This window comes from Oryctolagus cuniculus, chromosome 9 (genome assembly GCF_964237555.1).
Source record: "Oryctolagus cuniculus chromosome 9, mOryCun1.1, whole genome shotgun sequence".
NCBI lineage: Eukaryota > Metazoa > Chordata > Mammalia > Lagomorpha > Leporidae > Oryctolagus > Oryctolagus cuniculus.
Genome location: NC_091440.1, coordinates 91754505 through 91771520, shown reverse-complemented (window position 1 = coordinate 91771520; position 17016 = coordinate 91754505). Strand labels below are relative to the sequence as shown.

At 40.8% G+C, this 17016-nt stretch overlaps 1 protein-coding gene across 1 annotated transcript in view; it reads left to right on the top strand.

Moving 5' to 3' along the window:
• Window positions 1-17016, top strand: part of XPO4 (exportin 4) — a 116311-nt gene that overhangs the window by 87462 nt on the left and 11833 nt on the right. The window contains exons 10-18 of the mRNA XM_070049128.1: window positions 704-880; window positions 1475-1617; window positions 2118-2263; window positions 3069-3246; window positions 8235-8394; window positions 9185-9354; window positions 10763-10937; window positions 13562-13855; window positions 14578-14758. Coding sequence (XP_069905229.1) covers window positions 704-880; window positions 1475-1617; window positions 2118-2263; window positions 3069-3246; window positions 8235-8394; window positions 9185-9354; window positions 10763-10937; window positions 13562-13855; window positions 14578-14758 — 1624 coding nt within the window. The remainder of the gene's footprint in view (window positions 1-703; window positions 881-1474; window positions 1618-2117; window positions 2264-3068; window positions 3247-8234; window positions 8395-9184; window positions 9355-10762; window positions 10938-13561; window positions 13856-14577; window positions 14759-17016) is intronic.

Here is a 17016-nt window from a genome sequence, read left to right as displayed (position 1 = left end):
AAGTTTGCAGGAAGCACACATCTTTTTTATTTCTATTTTTTTTTTTTTGCCAGGCAGAGTTATACAGTGAGAGAGAGTTATAGACAGTGAGAGAGAGACCAGAAGAAAGGTCTTCCCTCCATTGGTTCACTCCCCTAATTGCCACTACGGCCGGCACTGCGCCGATCCGAAGCCAGGAGCCGGGTACTTCCTCCCGGTCTCCCTTGCGGGTGCAGGGACCCAAGTACTTGGGCCATCCTCTGCTGCCCTCCTGGGCCACAGCAGAGAGCTGGATTGGAAGAGGAGCAGATGGGAGTAGAACCCGGCGTCCCAACCGGGACTAGAACCCGGGGTGCTGGCACCGCAGGTGGAGGATTAGCCTAGTGAGCCACGGTGCTCGCCAAAGTACATCTTTTTATTCTGGCCATTTTCTTCTTGATCACAGAAAAATGTTGATTTTACTTTTATTTGAAAAATACATATTCTATAAAGTGTTAAACCACTAATATTCTAAATAAACATTAATTCCAGATTGTCTAAGCATTTTTAAATTGAAATAAAAAAGAGTTTAGATAGTTTAATAAAAAGTTAATGATAATCTTTGTTAAAGGAAAAACTTAAAAAAGTTCATGTGCATAACTGCTAGACTCTTGGCTCTTGTTATAGATGCCATAACTATGCTGTTTTTCTGGGCATTTGTTTCATGAATGTTTTTGTCTTTTAGCTTGATAAAGATGACATGGTGTACATGGAAGCATATGATAAATTGCTGGAGTCCTGGCTGACTTTGGTCCAAGATGACAAACATTTCCATAAAGGCTTTTTTACCCAGCATGCAGTTCAAGTTTTCAATTCTTATATTCAGTGCCACTTAGCTGCTCCAGATGGCACAAGGAATTTGGTAAGTTTTCAGCCAGATGGTAATTAAAAATCTATTTTATCAGAGGCTCTTATTTTATCACATCACCAATTATAGAAGACCAGAAATTTAGTATAAGCTCCCTCAGAAGGTTTGCTGCCAACACAAGTAGTCCTGGTCATTTAAATGAGTTCTCACAGTGTAGGATTTGTGTGTAGTCGCCTCCCTTCCAGTTTTCAGTTATGCACTCTGCTTTCAGTCATCAGGCAATAACAAGCACTTCCTGTAGCCAGGGGATTGGGAATCTGAAAGTTACCAGATCTTTTCTGTGACAGAAGTCACATCCTCCAGTGTGGGAGGAGGGTTGTGGGTGTGCAGTTAGCTGTGTTGTCTTTGTCGTGGCAGTAGGTGCCAAAGGCTTGTTAGCCAGTATGTGCTGTGGGGTGATAGCTCGACTTCTTTCACTTCTGAGTTTCCTCTTTGGCACAGTTTGAGAAGAATAGCAGCACTGGGAGGGTGCATCTGCCGAGCTCTCCCTTTTCCTACGCAGTGCTGCAATTACTTTACAGTGCCACCAGAAATCGTGTTTTGTTGGAAAAGGTAGTGTTCTCATTATTTTTCCTTCATGTGTGATAGACTGCCAATGGTGTGGCCTCTCGTGAGGAAGAAGAAATAAGTGAGCTTCAAGAGGACGATCGAGACCAGTTTTCTGATCAACTGGCCAGTGTAGGAATGCTAGGAAGGATTGCTGCAGAACACTGTATACCTCTGCTGACAAGGTACACACAGTTGAAAGAAACCCCATGGAGCCAATACTCTCTATTCACAATTCCTGGGAGAGCACTTAAAAGTGTTTAAAGACTTTAAACACCCCCACCCTGTATCCCAGCACACTGGACCAAATGGACAGAAACATACTCATGATTGCATTCCTTGGCCTATACGTTGGGAGCCCAGGCACTACAACATAGATGGCAGAGAGAGTATGGAAAGCCTGGGATGAGAAATGATTTGACCCATATCAATAAAAACTTGGATTAACCAGTTTTCAAATGCCGTTGTAAAACTTGATTGTTTGTAAAGCAGTGTTTTAATTCTATGTCATAAACAATAAATCATGGTTCCTATAATGCTATGAAAATAATTACATACTTTGATATTTTTGTATATCTGTTTTTGCCCTGTTGTAAATTATGTTGCTTGTTATATGGGAATTAGAAGTTGCTCTAGCTCTTTGCTTATTGAACTTTATGAAGCTATTGTTCTTTCCCCCTTTCAGTTTATTGGAAGAAAGAGTAACAAGGCTCCATGGTCAGTTACAGCGACATCAGCAACAATTACTTGCTTCACCTGGTTCAAGCACGATTGACAACAAAATTCTTGATGATCTCTATGAAGATATTCACTGGCTTATTTTAGTTACAGGTTGGTTGGTTGTTTCCTTTTAAAATGTAATTGCCAGTTGAGCAATTTAGGCATAAAATAAGCTTCAAATATTTAAAACAATAGTTCATATATAGTATTGGATGAATTCTGGATATAGCTGTTGTCTGTCACAGATCTATGGATGCATTTTTTAAGAAAATACTGGCTAAGATGAATTCAGTGCCTATTGCACACCAAATGTTTTAAATGGATCTCATTATAGCCCACTGAGTTGGTACTGTTAGGTATTTTTATTATTGTTGTCTTCAATAATATCCCCATCTTACAGATAAAGAAGCTGAGAGTATAAGAAACTAGCCTGTGGTCACACTGCTATTAATTTTTGGAGCCAGAATGCAAATTTAGGCAGTCTGACTTCTAGGGTCTTCTTCCTTAGCCATCATACTGTTAGTGTTTCTGTATTTCAAATAATCAGGAAAAAAATCTTGACTTTTGAAACGGCATTCTTCAGTATCCCCTTCTGATGTAGATAATGATAACAGAATTCCTTTTAATGGTTCAGAATATATTACTGAAAAATATTAAAAGGTAGTAGATTAAAAAGCTTACATTTCACTCTGAATTATAAAATTGGTGAATAAAACATTTATCCTTTGTCCTTTTCTATATTTTTGAGGGTTAATTATCTGAGAAATAGAAAGTTTCTTCTCACCAACTTAAAATATACTTTTACATCAATTTATATGATGTATGTAAATCAAATAAAAACTGAAAACATTTATAGTGCTTTTTGATAAATGTAGATTTGTTAAGTGTTCATTTTTTAATTTTTTTTAAACTGAAGGCTACCTCTTAGCTGATGATACTCAGGGAGAGACTCCGCTAATACCTCCAGAAATAATGGAATATTCCATTAAGCATTCATCTGAAGTTGACATTAATACAACACTTCAAATTTTGGGATCTCCAGGAGAAAAGGCTTCTTCCATCCCAGGGTACAACAGAACAGATTCTGTGATTAGGTAATATGAACTCTATAGCTGTGCTCTTGTAATTTATACTGTTTTATACATTCTGAGTTGATGGGTAGATTATTGGAGCATTAGGCAGGTTGTAAATTGGATATTAAAAGAGCTTGAAGAAGCCTTGAAATATGCAAGGATAGCAAGTGCTTAGTGTATTTAGGCAGAGCCACTGTAGTGAGAATTGACAGCTACATTCAGTGTAAAGAAACAAGTATAAAACATTCTGAACACAATGAGGCTTGGAAGGTATTGGATCTAATGTACTATGAACAGAATGTTTGTCCCTCAGAAAACAGTACTGATGTGTTCACAGGCACCCTAAATGAAGGATCTAGATGAACACCAATAAATACTTACTATTCGTAAGACCTAACTGTGTTTTAATGGCTTTCTTAAGGAAAACTACAGTTCTTATCACAACAAATGGATGTATTTATCCTGAATATGTGAAACTTGAGTCCTATCAGAGGCAGTTCCGTGACAGCAGAGTGCCTCGAATGAGAGAATTCATTTACTCTTCCTAAGAGTAATTGCAGCATTCTTACTAATTCTTAATGGTTGAAATTATGGAGGGGAAAAGCTGGACTTTGTATGTCCTAAGAGTGGATTTAAAACATTTTGAATTTCAGTGTCTTTAATTTGAGTTCAGGTTTCAGGCAGAGGTGTCAGTAGTGAGAATAGCATTGGTTTTTGTCAGTTGCCAGATAAGTAACTCAGGGTGCTCTCCTCTTCATTCTTTCTCTTTCACTGCAAAAGAATGGAAATCATAACAATGTGTACAGTAGAAAATATGCATTTTCCCAGTGTTTGTAATATTAAGCTGATATCAAGAAATGTTTGGGGATTTATTTCCTTTATTGTTACTTTCTCATTTGAAATAAAATCACTACTTATCAATAATACTCTTGAAAAAGTTTTGTATCTTATTTCTATAGTTAGTTGATCTAGTGTCTATGGAAGTTGATGCTTTTGCTTTGGTTTGGTTTGTGGTGAATATTCTTAAAGAAAAATTCATTTCATGTTAAAGATAAGTTCTTGGTAATATTTTTTGCTTAGGTAGTACCATCAGGAAAGCTTTCCTTATATTTTAAGTGCTTTTTCGAATTTTGCCAATCCCAGGAGTCAGTATGGGAGCAAAACTTTGCTGTATCTGAGAGCACAGATATGGAGGGCTGGAACAAAAGAAAATTGCCATCTTTTTAGTACAGAGAATTAATGCGAAATTGGTGGTGTGTGGTAGAAACATTTGACTCAAAAAGTAATTCACATTTCTTGAAAAAACTGTCATTTTGTGAGTAATTATTGGGCACCTACTGTGTATACCAGGCACTATTCTAGTTATTTAGGATACATCAATGAGCAAAGCAGGTTAAAATCAATCCCCCTCTTAAAGCCCTTTGTAAGAGAAGAGAGCAGTTAAATAAATTATATAGTGTAGTAGAAGACAGTAAGTGATTTGGGTAAAAAGTCCTACAGCGTAGGGATCACTGATTTTACATCATGTGATGCATCTAGGCTAGTTAGCAGGTGACTTGTGAGAAAAGGCCAGACAGGTGTCAGGAAGACCAGCATTCCAAGCGGAGCCCTAGGCACGCCTGACATACTCAGGAGCACCAGGAATGCTGTTGTAGTTGAGCAGATGAGCTGAGATTTTGTAGGAGGTGGAGTTAGGAAAATAGAGGGGAATCACATAAGATCTTTGGGCATTTGTCACTGTTGTTGGCTCTCGCTTTAGATGAAGTGGGTGCTGTTGTAGGGTTTGAGCAGAAGAGTTACTTCCATGTCAAAAGGCTATTCTGGCAGCTGCATTGAGAATAAACAGTGGACGCAGGAGGTTAATTGTGTTCATCCAAGAGTGATACTGTCCAGCCCCGAGTGATAGCAGGGGAGATTGTGGGAAGTTAACAAAAGCTGTGTTTGATATATTGTGCTAACTTCTGGATTATGAAAAGCAAATGTAATCCAGGATTAATTTGGGGAACTATGAATGCTGTCTGGAATATAAAATATTCCCAGATATAATGTGAAAGAGATTGAAGGAAGATTGAGGTTATTAATATTGGCATATCAATAATTTAAAAGTACTTTGATCAGTGGTTTTTCAAAATGCCCCTTTGTGTGGGGAGCTGAGGATGTGATAGGAGTGCCCTAAGGGGGTATTGCGGCATCTAGCTTCAGCCGATCCACTGGCAGAGGTGAGCTTCGGCTTCTTGGAAGAGACGGATTGAAAATCCTGAAAAACCTGAAGGAGGTGCTACACTCTGAGGTGTAGAGAGCCAGGTGAAGCGCATTCCAGGCTGGTACAGCTTCTGTGTGACCATGTGTGTGCAAGGAGGCTGAGATGAGGGTGCAGAGGCAGGGAAGAGCATGAGGCAGGGCTGAAAATGGAAAGGACTTGAAGTAGGGAACTGAACGGATCCGGTTATCTTCCAAGTACTGCTCTGTGAAGATAGACTATAAAGCAGCAAGGCTGATTAGGGTAGGAAGTGTGCTCATTAATAGACGTGCAGTGAAAATAGAAAGAGGCCGCTGCTGGTGTTGGGCATGGTGGTGAGGAGACATGAAAAGAGTGAAGAAAGGCTGTGAGGGCTCATCTCCATCTGCCTGACCACTACCTCTGTGGCTCTTTGATTCACTCTTCCCCACCAAAGAAAAGACCAAGGCTCACACCTGTTTTGTGGATTGGTGTGTGCCTGAAATCCCACAAGTGCTGGTCAGGGGCAGTTCCAGACCATGCTGTTGACAGTGAATGACTGTGGGTGACCAGGAGGTGAAGGTCAGATGGTAGATTTCTATTGCATATAAGCCTGGATATGACTTGGAAGAAATTAAAATAACTGGATGTCTTTGCTGTGTTGGAAATACCTTCTGTTTATTTCTGGGAATAAGTTTTCTCAATGGTTATGTGTATTAAAAAATAGAAATCAAATTCTGCTTCACTCTGGCTCATTCCAGCCATAAGTAATTTTATCCACAGATATATAAACCAAGTGGGGAAAACAGAACCCTGCCATGTTAGTTTCATTAAGAAATTTATAAAATTTATCTTTTGTATTTAATAATTTATTTAAATTTGTTGTTTTGTTCAATATGTACTGTTGAGTCTTATACTGATAATGCAATGCAGAAGATATTTTTAAATATGTACAAGCCTTATAATCATTCAGAGTTTTTAAATTAATTCTTTCACAATGTAGACATTTGTTTGAATAGATAATGTGATCAATAAAACACTTGCATATAAAATTTTGTTATATTAGGATAATGCTCTATGGGGAAATGAAATAAAAATAAGAAAAATGAGTTTGTGTTTCAAATGTGTAATGACGGATGTCAGAACACTGATGGTTAAATACCAGTGCTTAAATCTAAAGTGTTCATTTAAACATTTTATTTCACATTCTGGTAGACTAATAATGGTATTTATAAATGTTTAATCTTAAGGGAGAAATTTGACACACCAATTTAATGTATTATGAGATAGTTGCAGTTTTTTGTTTATAAATGCCCTAAAATAAATTTTAAAGGTTTGTGTGTTGGTGACATGAGAATATGTGGATAGTAAACAAAGAAGAGGTTTTGACCTATTTAAAGCAGATGAGAAGGGGAGGCTGCAGTGAGGACTGGGAAGGATCAAGCAGATGGAAGGGGGAGCATGGGAAATGACGTGCCTGGGAAGCAGAAGGAAGGAGCTCCTTTATGAGATGTAGTGTCCACAGTGTGAGGGGCCACTGAGTCTTCAGCTGGGTAAAGAGCTGAGATGCATGCATGCAGTTTGTCCTTTTTTTTTTTTTTTTTTTTAACTTTTACATTTATTTATTTGAAAGTCAGAGTTACACAGAGAAGGAGAGGCAGAGAGCGAGAGGGGTCCTCCATCTTCTGGTTCACTCCCCAGATGGCCACAATGGCCGGAGCTGTGCTGATCAGGAGCCAGGAGCTTCTTCCAGGTCTCCCATGCAGGTGCAGGGGCCCAAGGACTTGGGCCATCTTCTACTGCTTTCCCAGACCATAGTAGAGAGCTGGATCAGAAGTGGAGCAGCTAGGACTCAAACTGGCGCCCACATGTGGATTCTGCCACAGGCGGTGGCATTACCTGCTATGCCACAGTGCTGACCCCAATGTGCATGCAATTTCATTACAAGGAGACTTCCGTCTTCTTGAGAACAGTGGGGAAAGGAGTAGAGGCCCGATTTCAGTGATTAGAATCTTTGTCTTGGTTTGGTAACTCACTGTGTAGCATCACGATGGGTTTTTCTCAATACATCCTCTGCTTCTTTGCCTTTGGGCTAAAGTCAAGCTAAATATTCACCACTTTTGATTATGTGCCCCCATCTCTCTCTCAGAACAAAGACATTTTTACTTATGGGCTTGTCATCCACATTATCGATTCCATGTAACCATATGAATTATATTGTGTGGGAAGTGACAATGCAGGTAATCTTTGTAGCAAGACTTTTAAAGTACCAAAGATTCACATGCATTAGGAAATAAGGAGGACTATCAGATTTAGAGACAAGGCTCACTATTCATTATAATTTACATAAGTCAGTTCCCAGATCTTAAGCCATAACATGAACAAGATAGGAAACACAAATTTTGCTAACTTGGGTATTTAAGTAATGATGAAGTACTAAAATAAATTTGCATGTACTTAGAATGTGTAATTTTATGTATTTTTCCATTTTCAGTCTATAAATTCTTTTTAGACAGTAATGCTGAAATTCATACATGTGGTTACAAATTCAACAGAAGGATGTCTCTAGCATTGTTTCTCCCTTCTTTGTCCTGTCTCCTCCTTGGTGGAAGATCAGAAATAGCAGGTGGCATTGTCTACAGTCCTTTTGATGATATTTTCAAGTATAACCTGGCCTAAATCCAGCGAGCTGAGAAACAGAAAAGGATGTGTAGGGAAAAAAATAGGGTTAGACAACAACTAAAAAAATTTAAAAATTAAAAAATAAATGACTTCTGTTTTATATCTACAGGCTATTATCTGCTGTTCTAAGAGTTTCAGAAGTTGAATCTCGAGCAATAAGAGCAGATCTCACTCATCTACTAAGCCCCCAAATGGGCAAAGATATTGTTTGGTTTCTAAAACGCTGGGCAAAGACTTATCTTCTGGTGGATGAAAAGCTATACGATCAGGTCAGAATGTAAAACTGTTCAACTTCATTTGTGTTTATAATGAAATTACAGAAGTCTGAACATTTGGGAGCTTTTCTCAAGAGAAAGTAACTTTAAGAATTGGATCAGCTTCTACACTGAAGAGAATTTTATGAATGGAATACTGTTTTATTTTAAGATTTATTTGTTTATTTGAAAGGCAGAGTTACAGAGAAGTGGAGAGAGATAGATCTTCCATATGCTGGTTCACTCCCCAGATGGCCACAACAGCTGGAGCTGGGCTGATCCAAAGCCAGGAGCTTCTTCAAGGCTACCACATGGGTGCAGGGGCCCAAGGACTTCGACCATCCTCTGTTGCTTCCCATGTGCTTTATTAGGAGCTGGATCAGAGATGGAGCAGCTGGGACTCAAACTGATGCCCATATGGGATGCCTGTGCTGCCGGTGGCGGCTTTACCTGCTACGCCACAGCACTGGCCCCTAGAATAATTTTCCTTAGAGCCCATCATTGGATTAAGTTTATCTTAACTAATGTTAAGTTAGAGATTACTATTTGAAAATAGATTGATTTATATTCTTTGAATTTTGTTTAGATGTCAAATTAGTATACTAGTAATATGAGAATAATTAAGGTTGACAGAAAAATCACATTGGAAAATGTTGAGTGGATTAAGGATGCCTTTTTTTGGATTTGTAGAAATAATACATTTATAAAATTGAACTAACCACTACAGATTTAGATAATTTTTTATGAAGTATTCTTTCACCTGGTTTTTCTTTCTGACCGTAAAACATTTATTTTCTCTCTTAAGATAAGTTTGCCATTCAGTACCGCATTTGGAGCAGATACCGAGGGTTCTCAGTGGATCATTGGCTACCTCTTACAAAAAGTCATCAGTAACCTCTCAGTGTGGAGTAGTGAGCAGGACCTTGCAAATGATACTGTACAGCTCCTTGTCACTTTGGTGGAACGAAGAGAAAGGTGAGTCTAAGTTGTTGGAGGCAGACTCTGTGTGTATATGTGTGAGTGTGTGTGTGTGAGAGAGAGAGAACTTCTGTTTGCTTTCTGGTGTAATCTTCTTGCCTGGTAACTGGTTTACTCGGTTTTAAGTTAGATTCTTCAGTTTTGGAGTAGTGTATGTTAAAACTATATCACACAATTGTTACAAATACAAATAGAGTTTTTTCATATTGTAATTAATCTTGTTTTGACTGTTCAGGATTTGGTACCAAAAAAAACCTAATGAGTGACACTTAATATTATTAGGAATGTTTATTTATTTGATAGGCAGAGTTATAGCCTTAGAGATCTTCCATCTGCTGGTTCACTCCCCAGCTGGCTGAAGCCAGGAACCAGGAGCTTCCACCGGGTCTCTGGTGTGTTTTGTGGTGACCTTACATCCCACATGGTGCAGTGGCACAAGCACTTGAGCCATCTTCCACTGCTTTCCCAGCAAATTAGCAGGGAGCCGAGTCAGAAGTGAAGCATTTGGTGCCCATGTGGAATGCTGATATGGTGGCTTAACCCTCTGTGCCACAACACCAGCCCTGGCATATGAGTCTTATTTATATTTATTATTATTATTACTATTATCATTTGAACTGTAGTGTTATAGAGACAGAAGGAGGAAGAAAGAGAGAGAAATATCTTCCATCTGCTGGTTCACATCCCAAATGGCTGCCGTAGCCAGGCCTGGGCCAGGCCAAAGCCAAGAGCCAACAACTTCCTCCAGGTCTCCCATGTGGGTGCGGGGGGCCAAGGACTTGTACCATCCTCTGCTAATTTCCTGGGATCAATAATAGCAGGCAACTGGATCGCAAGTGAAACAGCCAGGACTTGAACCAGTGCCATATTGGATGCACTGCAGATGGTGGCTTAAACTGCTACGCCACAACACTGGCCCCAGAGTCTTATTTAGTAATTTATAGTTTAAAAAACTCTTTCATATAGAATATTTTCAGTTGCTTTTTTGGGCATCCTTTTAGTCTTATCCCTATTTTAAAGAAAAGAAAAACTGATACTAAATTCCAGGAATGTTTTTAATATTGTTATTAGTACTGTAGTGACTTGCTACTCTTTGTTAAATCCTTTAAGTTACTGTTTCTATTGTAAGCACTCTTTATGTAATACCTCATTTACCATGATAACAGCCTCAGTTGTGAGATTTAGGGTTTTTATTACTCTGCAAATTACAAAACCGATGATTAAGAGATTTCATACATTTTACGTTGTTGAGTGACGTGGTGGGATTGGAACAGAGTCCTGTAGTATCCTGTAAATCATCACTGAGTTCATTGTACTAGACTTTTAAAGTTGTTTTTGTTTTATTAGTATAGTCGTATATATAATGAAGGTAATGCATCTTATGCTTTGTTATTTCTACTGGCAGGGCAAACTTAGTAATTCAGTGTGAAAACTGGTGGAACCTAGCAAAGCAGTTTGCAAGTCGAAGCCCCCCTCTAAATTTCTTGTCGAGTCCCGTGCAGAGGACCCTGATGAAGGCTCTTGTCTTAGGAGGTTTTGCACATATGGACACAGAAACCAAACAGCAGTATTGGACAGAGGTAATGATTCCCTCTATTTAGATTGCACCCTGTTGTACACCTTCGCTTGCTTTATCTGTGTGTTGCCATGAAGTAGTCAGTGAGCAGGCACGTTTCAGTCCTAGTAGCTCTTTTGATAATTTTGCCTCTTTATGCATAATTTGAAGCTTATTAGTTTACAGTTGGTCCATACTTGCTCAGGTGTTGACCTTGGTTATTACCAGATGTAATGTGCGTTAGGCACAATTTCCAAGCTCACTCTATTTATTTGTTTGTTTGTTTATTTAAGAGGTACAGTTACAGTCAGTGAGAGAGAAAGACAGAGAGAAAGGTCTTCCTTCCGTTGGTTCACCCCCCAAAATGGCCGCAATGGCTGGAACTGTGCTGATCCGAAGCCAGGAGCCAGGAGCTTCCTCCCAGTCTCCCGTGCAGGTGCAGGGGCCCAAGCACTTGGGCCATCCTCCCCTGCCCTCCCGGGCCACAGCAGAGAGCTGGACTGGAAGAGGAGCAACCAGGACTAGAACCGGCGCCCATATGGGACGCCGGCGCCACAGGCGGAGGATTAACCCACTGTGCCAAGGTGCTGGCCCCTCAACTCACTATTAAATCTGTATTAAGGATCAGTGAAGGTACCCCATGTTCATGTGTGAATAAATTAATATTGTTAAAATTTCGGTATGACCCAAGGTGATTTACTAATTGAATATACTTTGTCAAAAATGAAAGAAAAAAAAAGCATCTCTGGAGGAACAAGCGTTTGGTGCAGCAGTCAAGACTCCATTTCGGGGACCTGGCATTGTGACGTAGTCGTAAAGCTGCCACCTGCAACACCAGCATCCCACATGAGGACTGGTTCGTGTCCCAGCTGTTCCACTTCTGATCCAAGGGTTTGGCCCGTTGCCACCCAAGTGGGAGACCTAGAAGAAGGTCTTGGCTCCTGGCTTCAGCTTGGCTTAATGCTGGCTGTTGTGGCCATCTGGGGAGTGAACCAGCAGAAGAAAGATCTCTCTTCCTCTCATCCTTCTTTCTCTGTAACTGTTTCAAATTTAAAAAAAAAAAAAAAAAAAAAAAAAAGACACTGTTTTGGATCCTTGCATCCCAAAATGGAGTGCCTGGTTTAAGAGTCCTGCCTCTGCTTTCCGTTCCAGCTTCCTGCTGATGCACACCCTGAGAGGTGGCATGTAATGGCTGCAGTACTTGAGTCCCTTGCCCCCATGCAGGATATCTGCATTGAATTCCTAGCTCCTGGCATCTGCCTGGCCTAGCCCTCGCTGTAGGCTTTTGCGGAGTGAACCAGCAAATGGGCGATCTCTTTCCGTCTCTCTGCCTTTCAAATATAAGCAAATGAAAAAAATAGTTAAATGTTCTTCCCTTGAATAAGGAGGTAAAAATTAGCCACTAAATTCATTTCCTAAGGCTGCTGTAACAAAACACTTCTAACTTAGTGTCTTACACAACAGGAATGGAGTTTTTCAGAGTTCTACAGGTATGAGCAAAGTTGATTGCTCCTCAGGGCTGTGAGGCAGTTGTTAGCTACTGGCCCTCTGCTGGTGATCTTTGGCATTCCTGATTTGTAGGTGCATCACCCTAACCTCAGCCTTCATGTTCACATGGTAGTCTCCCCATGTACATGTCTACGATCCATATTTCCTCTCTATAAAACACTAGCTACATTGGATTAGGGACCCACTCTACTGCAGTATGACCTCATCTTAATTAATTATATCTGCAATAACTGCATTTCCATATTCTGAAGTGCTAAGGATTCAAATTCACACTTAACAAATTTTGAGTAGTCACAATTCAACCTGTAACAACCACTGCAGACACGTTATATTGTCATCTTGAAATGAGTGACCCAGGGTCACCAGTGTGTGTGCAGGCTGCTCCTGATGGCTGAGAGAGCTGTGGGAACAGAAGCAGTCATGACTTAAAACTGGAGAGATACAGGCTGACTGTGTATTCCTGTTTTAAATAATGGTATTTTCATGTAGGTAACTAAATTTTATTGAGACTGGCATCATGAATATGAGTACTCGCTCCTATACACAGGACAAGGCTTTTTATCCCAAGTTCTATTTTATGCCAAGAGAAATTGGTGAAAGGCGTGGGGGTGCAAGGTAGGGAAGAGCTTTGTGTTGGGCTTGACCTTGTAGAAGAGAGGCTGGCAGACTGCAATCCATGGACCACATGTGGCCTGTTCTGTTTTCATGGATGTTATTGAAGCAGTCATACTCAGTTGTTTATATCTTTTCTGTGGCTATCCATAGCACAGGATAAAGTCTAAAATACTTACTGTGTGGCCCTTTATAGAAAATAAAAGTTTGTGGACACCTGTTGTGGAGGCTTAATATTTTATTTTTTGCTAATCACTTTCGAGGTGGGGGACCCCCATAGAAGAAATCTGTGAATGTCTTCAGGAAAGCCATGTTCCTCAGGCTTACATGTCGTTTCTTTATGTGTGCCAGCAGTTATGATGACCCTCACAGTAAGGAATGTCATGAGCTGATACAAATTCCTTGTTCTCCTGGCTTTTCCTGCCTCTAGCAATTACAGATGTTTGGAAAGTGAACATTTTTCCAAGTTAAAGAAATAAATAGAGCATGTAAATTGAACTGTCAGATAATTCCTGCTGTTTTATTTAGGTTCTTCAGCCTCTTCAACAGCGATTTTTACGAGTGATAAACCAAGAAAACTTTCAGCAGATGTGCCAGCAAGAGGAAGTCAAGCAGGAGATCACTGCCACGTTGGAGGCCCTGTGTGGCATTGCCGAGGCTACCCAGATTGACAATGTGGCGATCCTTTTTAATTTTTTAATGGACTTCCTTACCAATTGCATTGGATTGATGGAAGTTTACAAAAATACTCCCGAGACTGTTAATCTCATTATAGAAGTTTTTGTTGAAGTTGCACATAAACAGATATGCTATCTTGGGGAGGTAAGCACTTTTTAATTTTATCCCTTCAGAGTTCACTTTTTGAAGACGTAATAAAATTACAGATGCTTTACTTTAATGAATATTATCTGAAATATTTTTATTCCTATGAAACATCTCAAAAAGACTGTTAGTAAAAATTCACAATTCAAAGAAAGTTGTGTTGAATGAATATATATCCTGGCCCTAGGGGCAGGTCTTATGGTGCATATTAAGCCTCTGCTTACATCCCACATCAGAATGTCTGGATCAGATCTTGCCTCCACTTCCGATCCAGTCTGCTGCTAATACAGTTCCTAGAGAGGCAGTAGGTGATGGCTCAAGTACTTGGGTCCGTGCCATCCATGTGGGGAAACCTGGATTGACTTCCAGTCTCCTGGCTTCAGCCTGACCCAGCCCCAGCCTTTATGGATATGTGGAGAGTAAACCGGTAAATGGAAGATCTGTCTCTATGTCTTTCTGTCTGTCTGCCCTTCAAATAAAAAAGTGAACAAGTAAACATCTTGCCCTAAAATTGTGTTGTTAGAAAAATGGCAATATTTTAAACATAATTATGCTTGTAATAGGTACTTTTTATTGTTAATGTTTTACTGTTTCAAGCAAGAATTAAAGCTGCTACCAGAACTGAGTAAATTTACCTGCATTATATTTTTAGAATTTAGTGTGTATATTTGTTTGCCACCTGAATTTACCAATTTGTATAATTTATGCATGTTTTCTTACAGTCCAAAGCTATGAACTTATATGAAGCCTGCCTTACATTGTTGCAAGTTTATTCTAAGAATAATTTAGGGCGGCAAAGAATAGATGTTACAGCAGAAGAGGAACAATACCAAGACCTACTTCTCATTATGGAACTTCTTACTAACCTTCTGTCAAAAGAATTCATAGATTTCAGTGATACAGGTAAAGGCTAGTGTGGTAGTGTTTAAATGTGGCTTTGTTGTTACTGTCATTTTATTTAAAGATTGTTTTCTTTAAGTGAAATGCTATGAGGAAATTTAGTTTAGTAAACAAATAAAAGTACATCCCTTTGAAGTGAGGGTGGGGACCACAGGCTTGGCCTCCTTCTTGTAAGAATGATAGTAGTGGGCCGGTGCCACGGCTCAATAGGCTAATCCTCCACCTAGCGGCGCCGGCACACCGGGTTCTAGTCCCGGTTGGGGCGCCAGATTCTGTCCCGGTTGCCCCTCTTCCAGGCCAGCTCTCTGCTGTGGCCTGGGAGTGCAGTGGAGGATGGCCCAAGTGCTTGGGCCCTGCACCCCATGGGAGACCGGGAGAAGCACCTGGCTCCTGCCTTCGGATCAGCGTTGTGCGCCAGCCGTGGTGGCCATTGGAGGGTGAACCAACGGCAAAAGGAAGACCTTTCTCTCTGTCTCTCTCTCTCACTATCCACTCTGCCTGTAAAAAAAAAAAAAAAAAAAAAAAAAAGTGATAGTAGTGACTTCTCACAGTGATGTGGAGTAGGTACATTGCTGCTGTGCTTGGTAGATAAGGAGGCAGAAGCATGGAGAGGTTAAATCCTTTGCCCACAAGTGCAAAGCTGGTACATTGTTGCAGGATAGGATTCAAATCCCAGTGTGTGCCTGCAGACACCAGTCTCTTCTGAGTTACGCTTTATTGACTAATCAGTCCTCTGAGGTGGCCTCCCCAGCAAAACCTGGCAGTTTCCCAAGTGCAGCCTGGAAACCTCTTGGGGAGAAAACTCTGAACTGTGGGGTTGATGGGTCACACTCTGAAGATCGAACCGAGAGGCTCACCAACAAATGATGTGGAGGAATCAATAAGCTTACTTGCACCTTTACTGACTAGTAATAAGGGCATCATAATCATAAAGGCCTTTCAAAAGATCGTTAGAATCAGCTGCAGAATGCCAAAGGACCTTGCACCAGGTAGTCAGTAGGTAAAACACAGCTGTGGCTACAGGCAAGAACCTAATCAGTAATTAAAATCTGAGTTATTTGGACAGTTTCCCTCAACTTCCTTCTCTCCCCACTGCTTAACATAGTTCTTAGACTGGCAGACAGGGGGAAGTGCTGCTGATCTGAAAACCTGGGAGACCACACAGGCTGTCCCCGCAAATGCCTCTCCCAGCTCTCCCCTTTCTTTCAATATCAATTCCCCTAAAACATCTGTGATTTATGTATTTAAAAGGCAGAGTGATACAGAGAGAGGAGGAGACAGAGATTGTGTGAGAGAGTGCTCCATCCACAGGTTCACTCCCCAAATAGCAGCAATGACTGCGGCTGGGCCCAGCCAAAGGTAGTAGACTGCAACCTTGCTGGGTCTCCCAGGTGGGTGGCAGGGTCCCAGGTATTTGTGCTATCTTCCGATGCCTGCATTAGCAGGGATATGGATGTGACTCAGAGCAGTTGGGACTTGAACTAGTGCTCCAATGTGGGATGTTGGAGGCCTAACCCACTGCTTCACACCAACTGGCTTCCCCTGAATATGTTGAGAATCTCTTCCTCGGGGCCAGCACCGGTATCTCATATGGGCACCGGGTTCTAGTCCCGGTTGCTCCTCTTCTTGTATTTTGTGCATTCATGATAGTAGACATTTTTTACTTCTTTTTTTTTTATTTTTTTATTTTTTTGACAGGCAGAGTGGACAGTGAGAGAGAGAGAGAGAGAGAGAGAAAGGTCTTCCTTTTTGCCGTTGGTTCACCCTCCAATGGCCGCCGCGGCCGGCGCACCGCGCTGATCTGAAGCCAGGAGCCAGGTGCTTTTCCTGGTCTCCCATGGGGTGCAGGGCCCAAGCACTTGGTCCATCCTCCACTGCACTCCCGAGCCATAGCAGAGAGCTGGCCTGGAAGAGGGGCAACCGGGACAGAATCCGGCGCCCCGACCGGGACTAGAACCCAGTGTGCCGGCGCCACAAGGCAGAGGATTAGCCTATTGAGCCATGGCGCCAGCCAACATTTTTTACTTCTTACTTGTAAAGTTCTATACAACTCCATGTGTACTGGGATTCGTGAACAGAGAGGAGATGCCAGCGCCAGGAAGCAGTCTGAATTTATTATGCTGCCACATTCATTGGATTCTTACCCAAAAAGAGCCCTGAACAGAGAGGGAGTCTTTCCTTATATATGGTTTTAGCCTCTGTGTCTCCATTATGTGACTATATGCATACATTTGAGTGGGCTTTTTTTGGTAAGATTTATT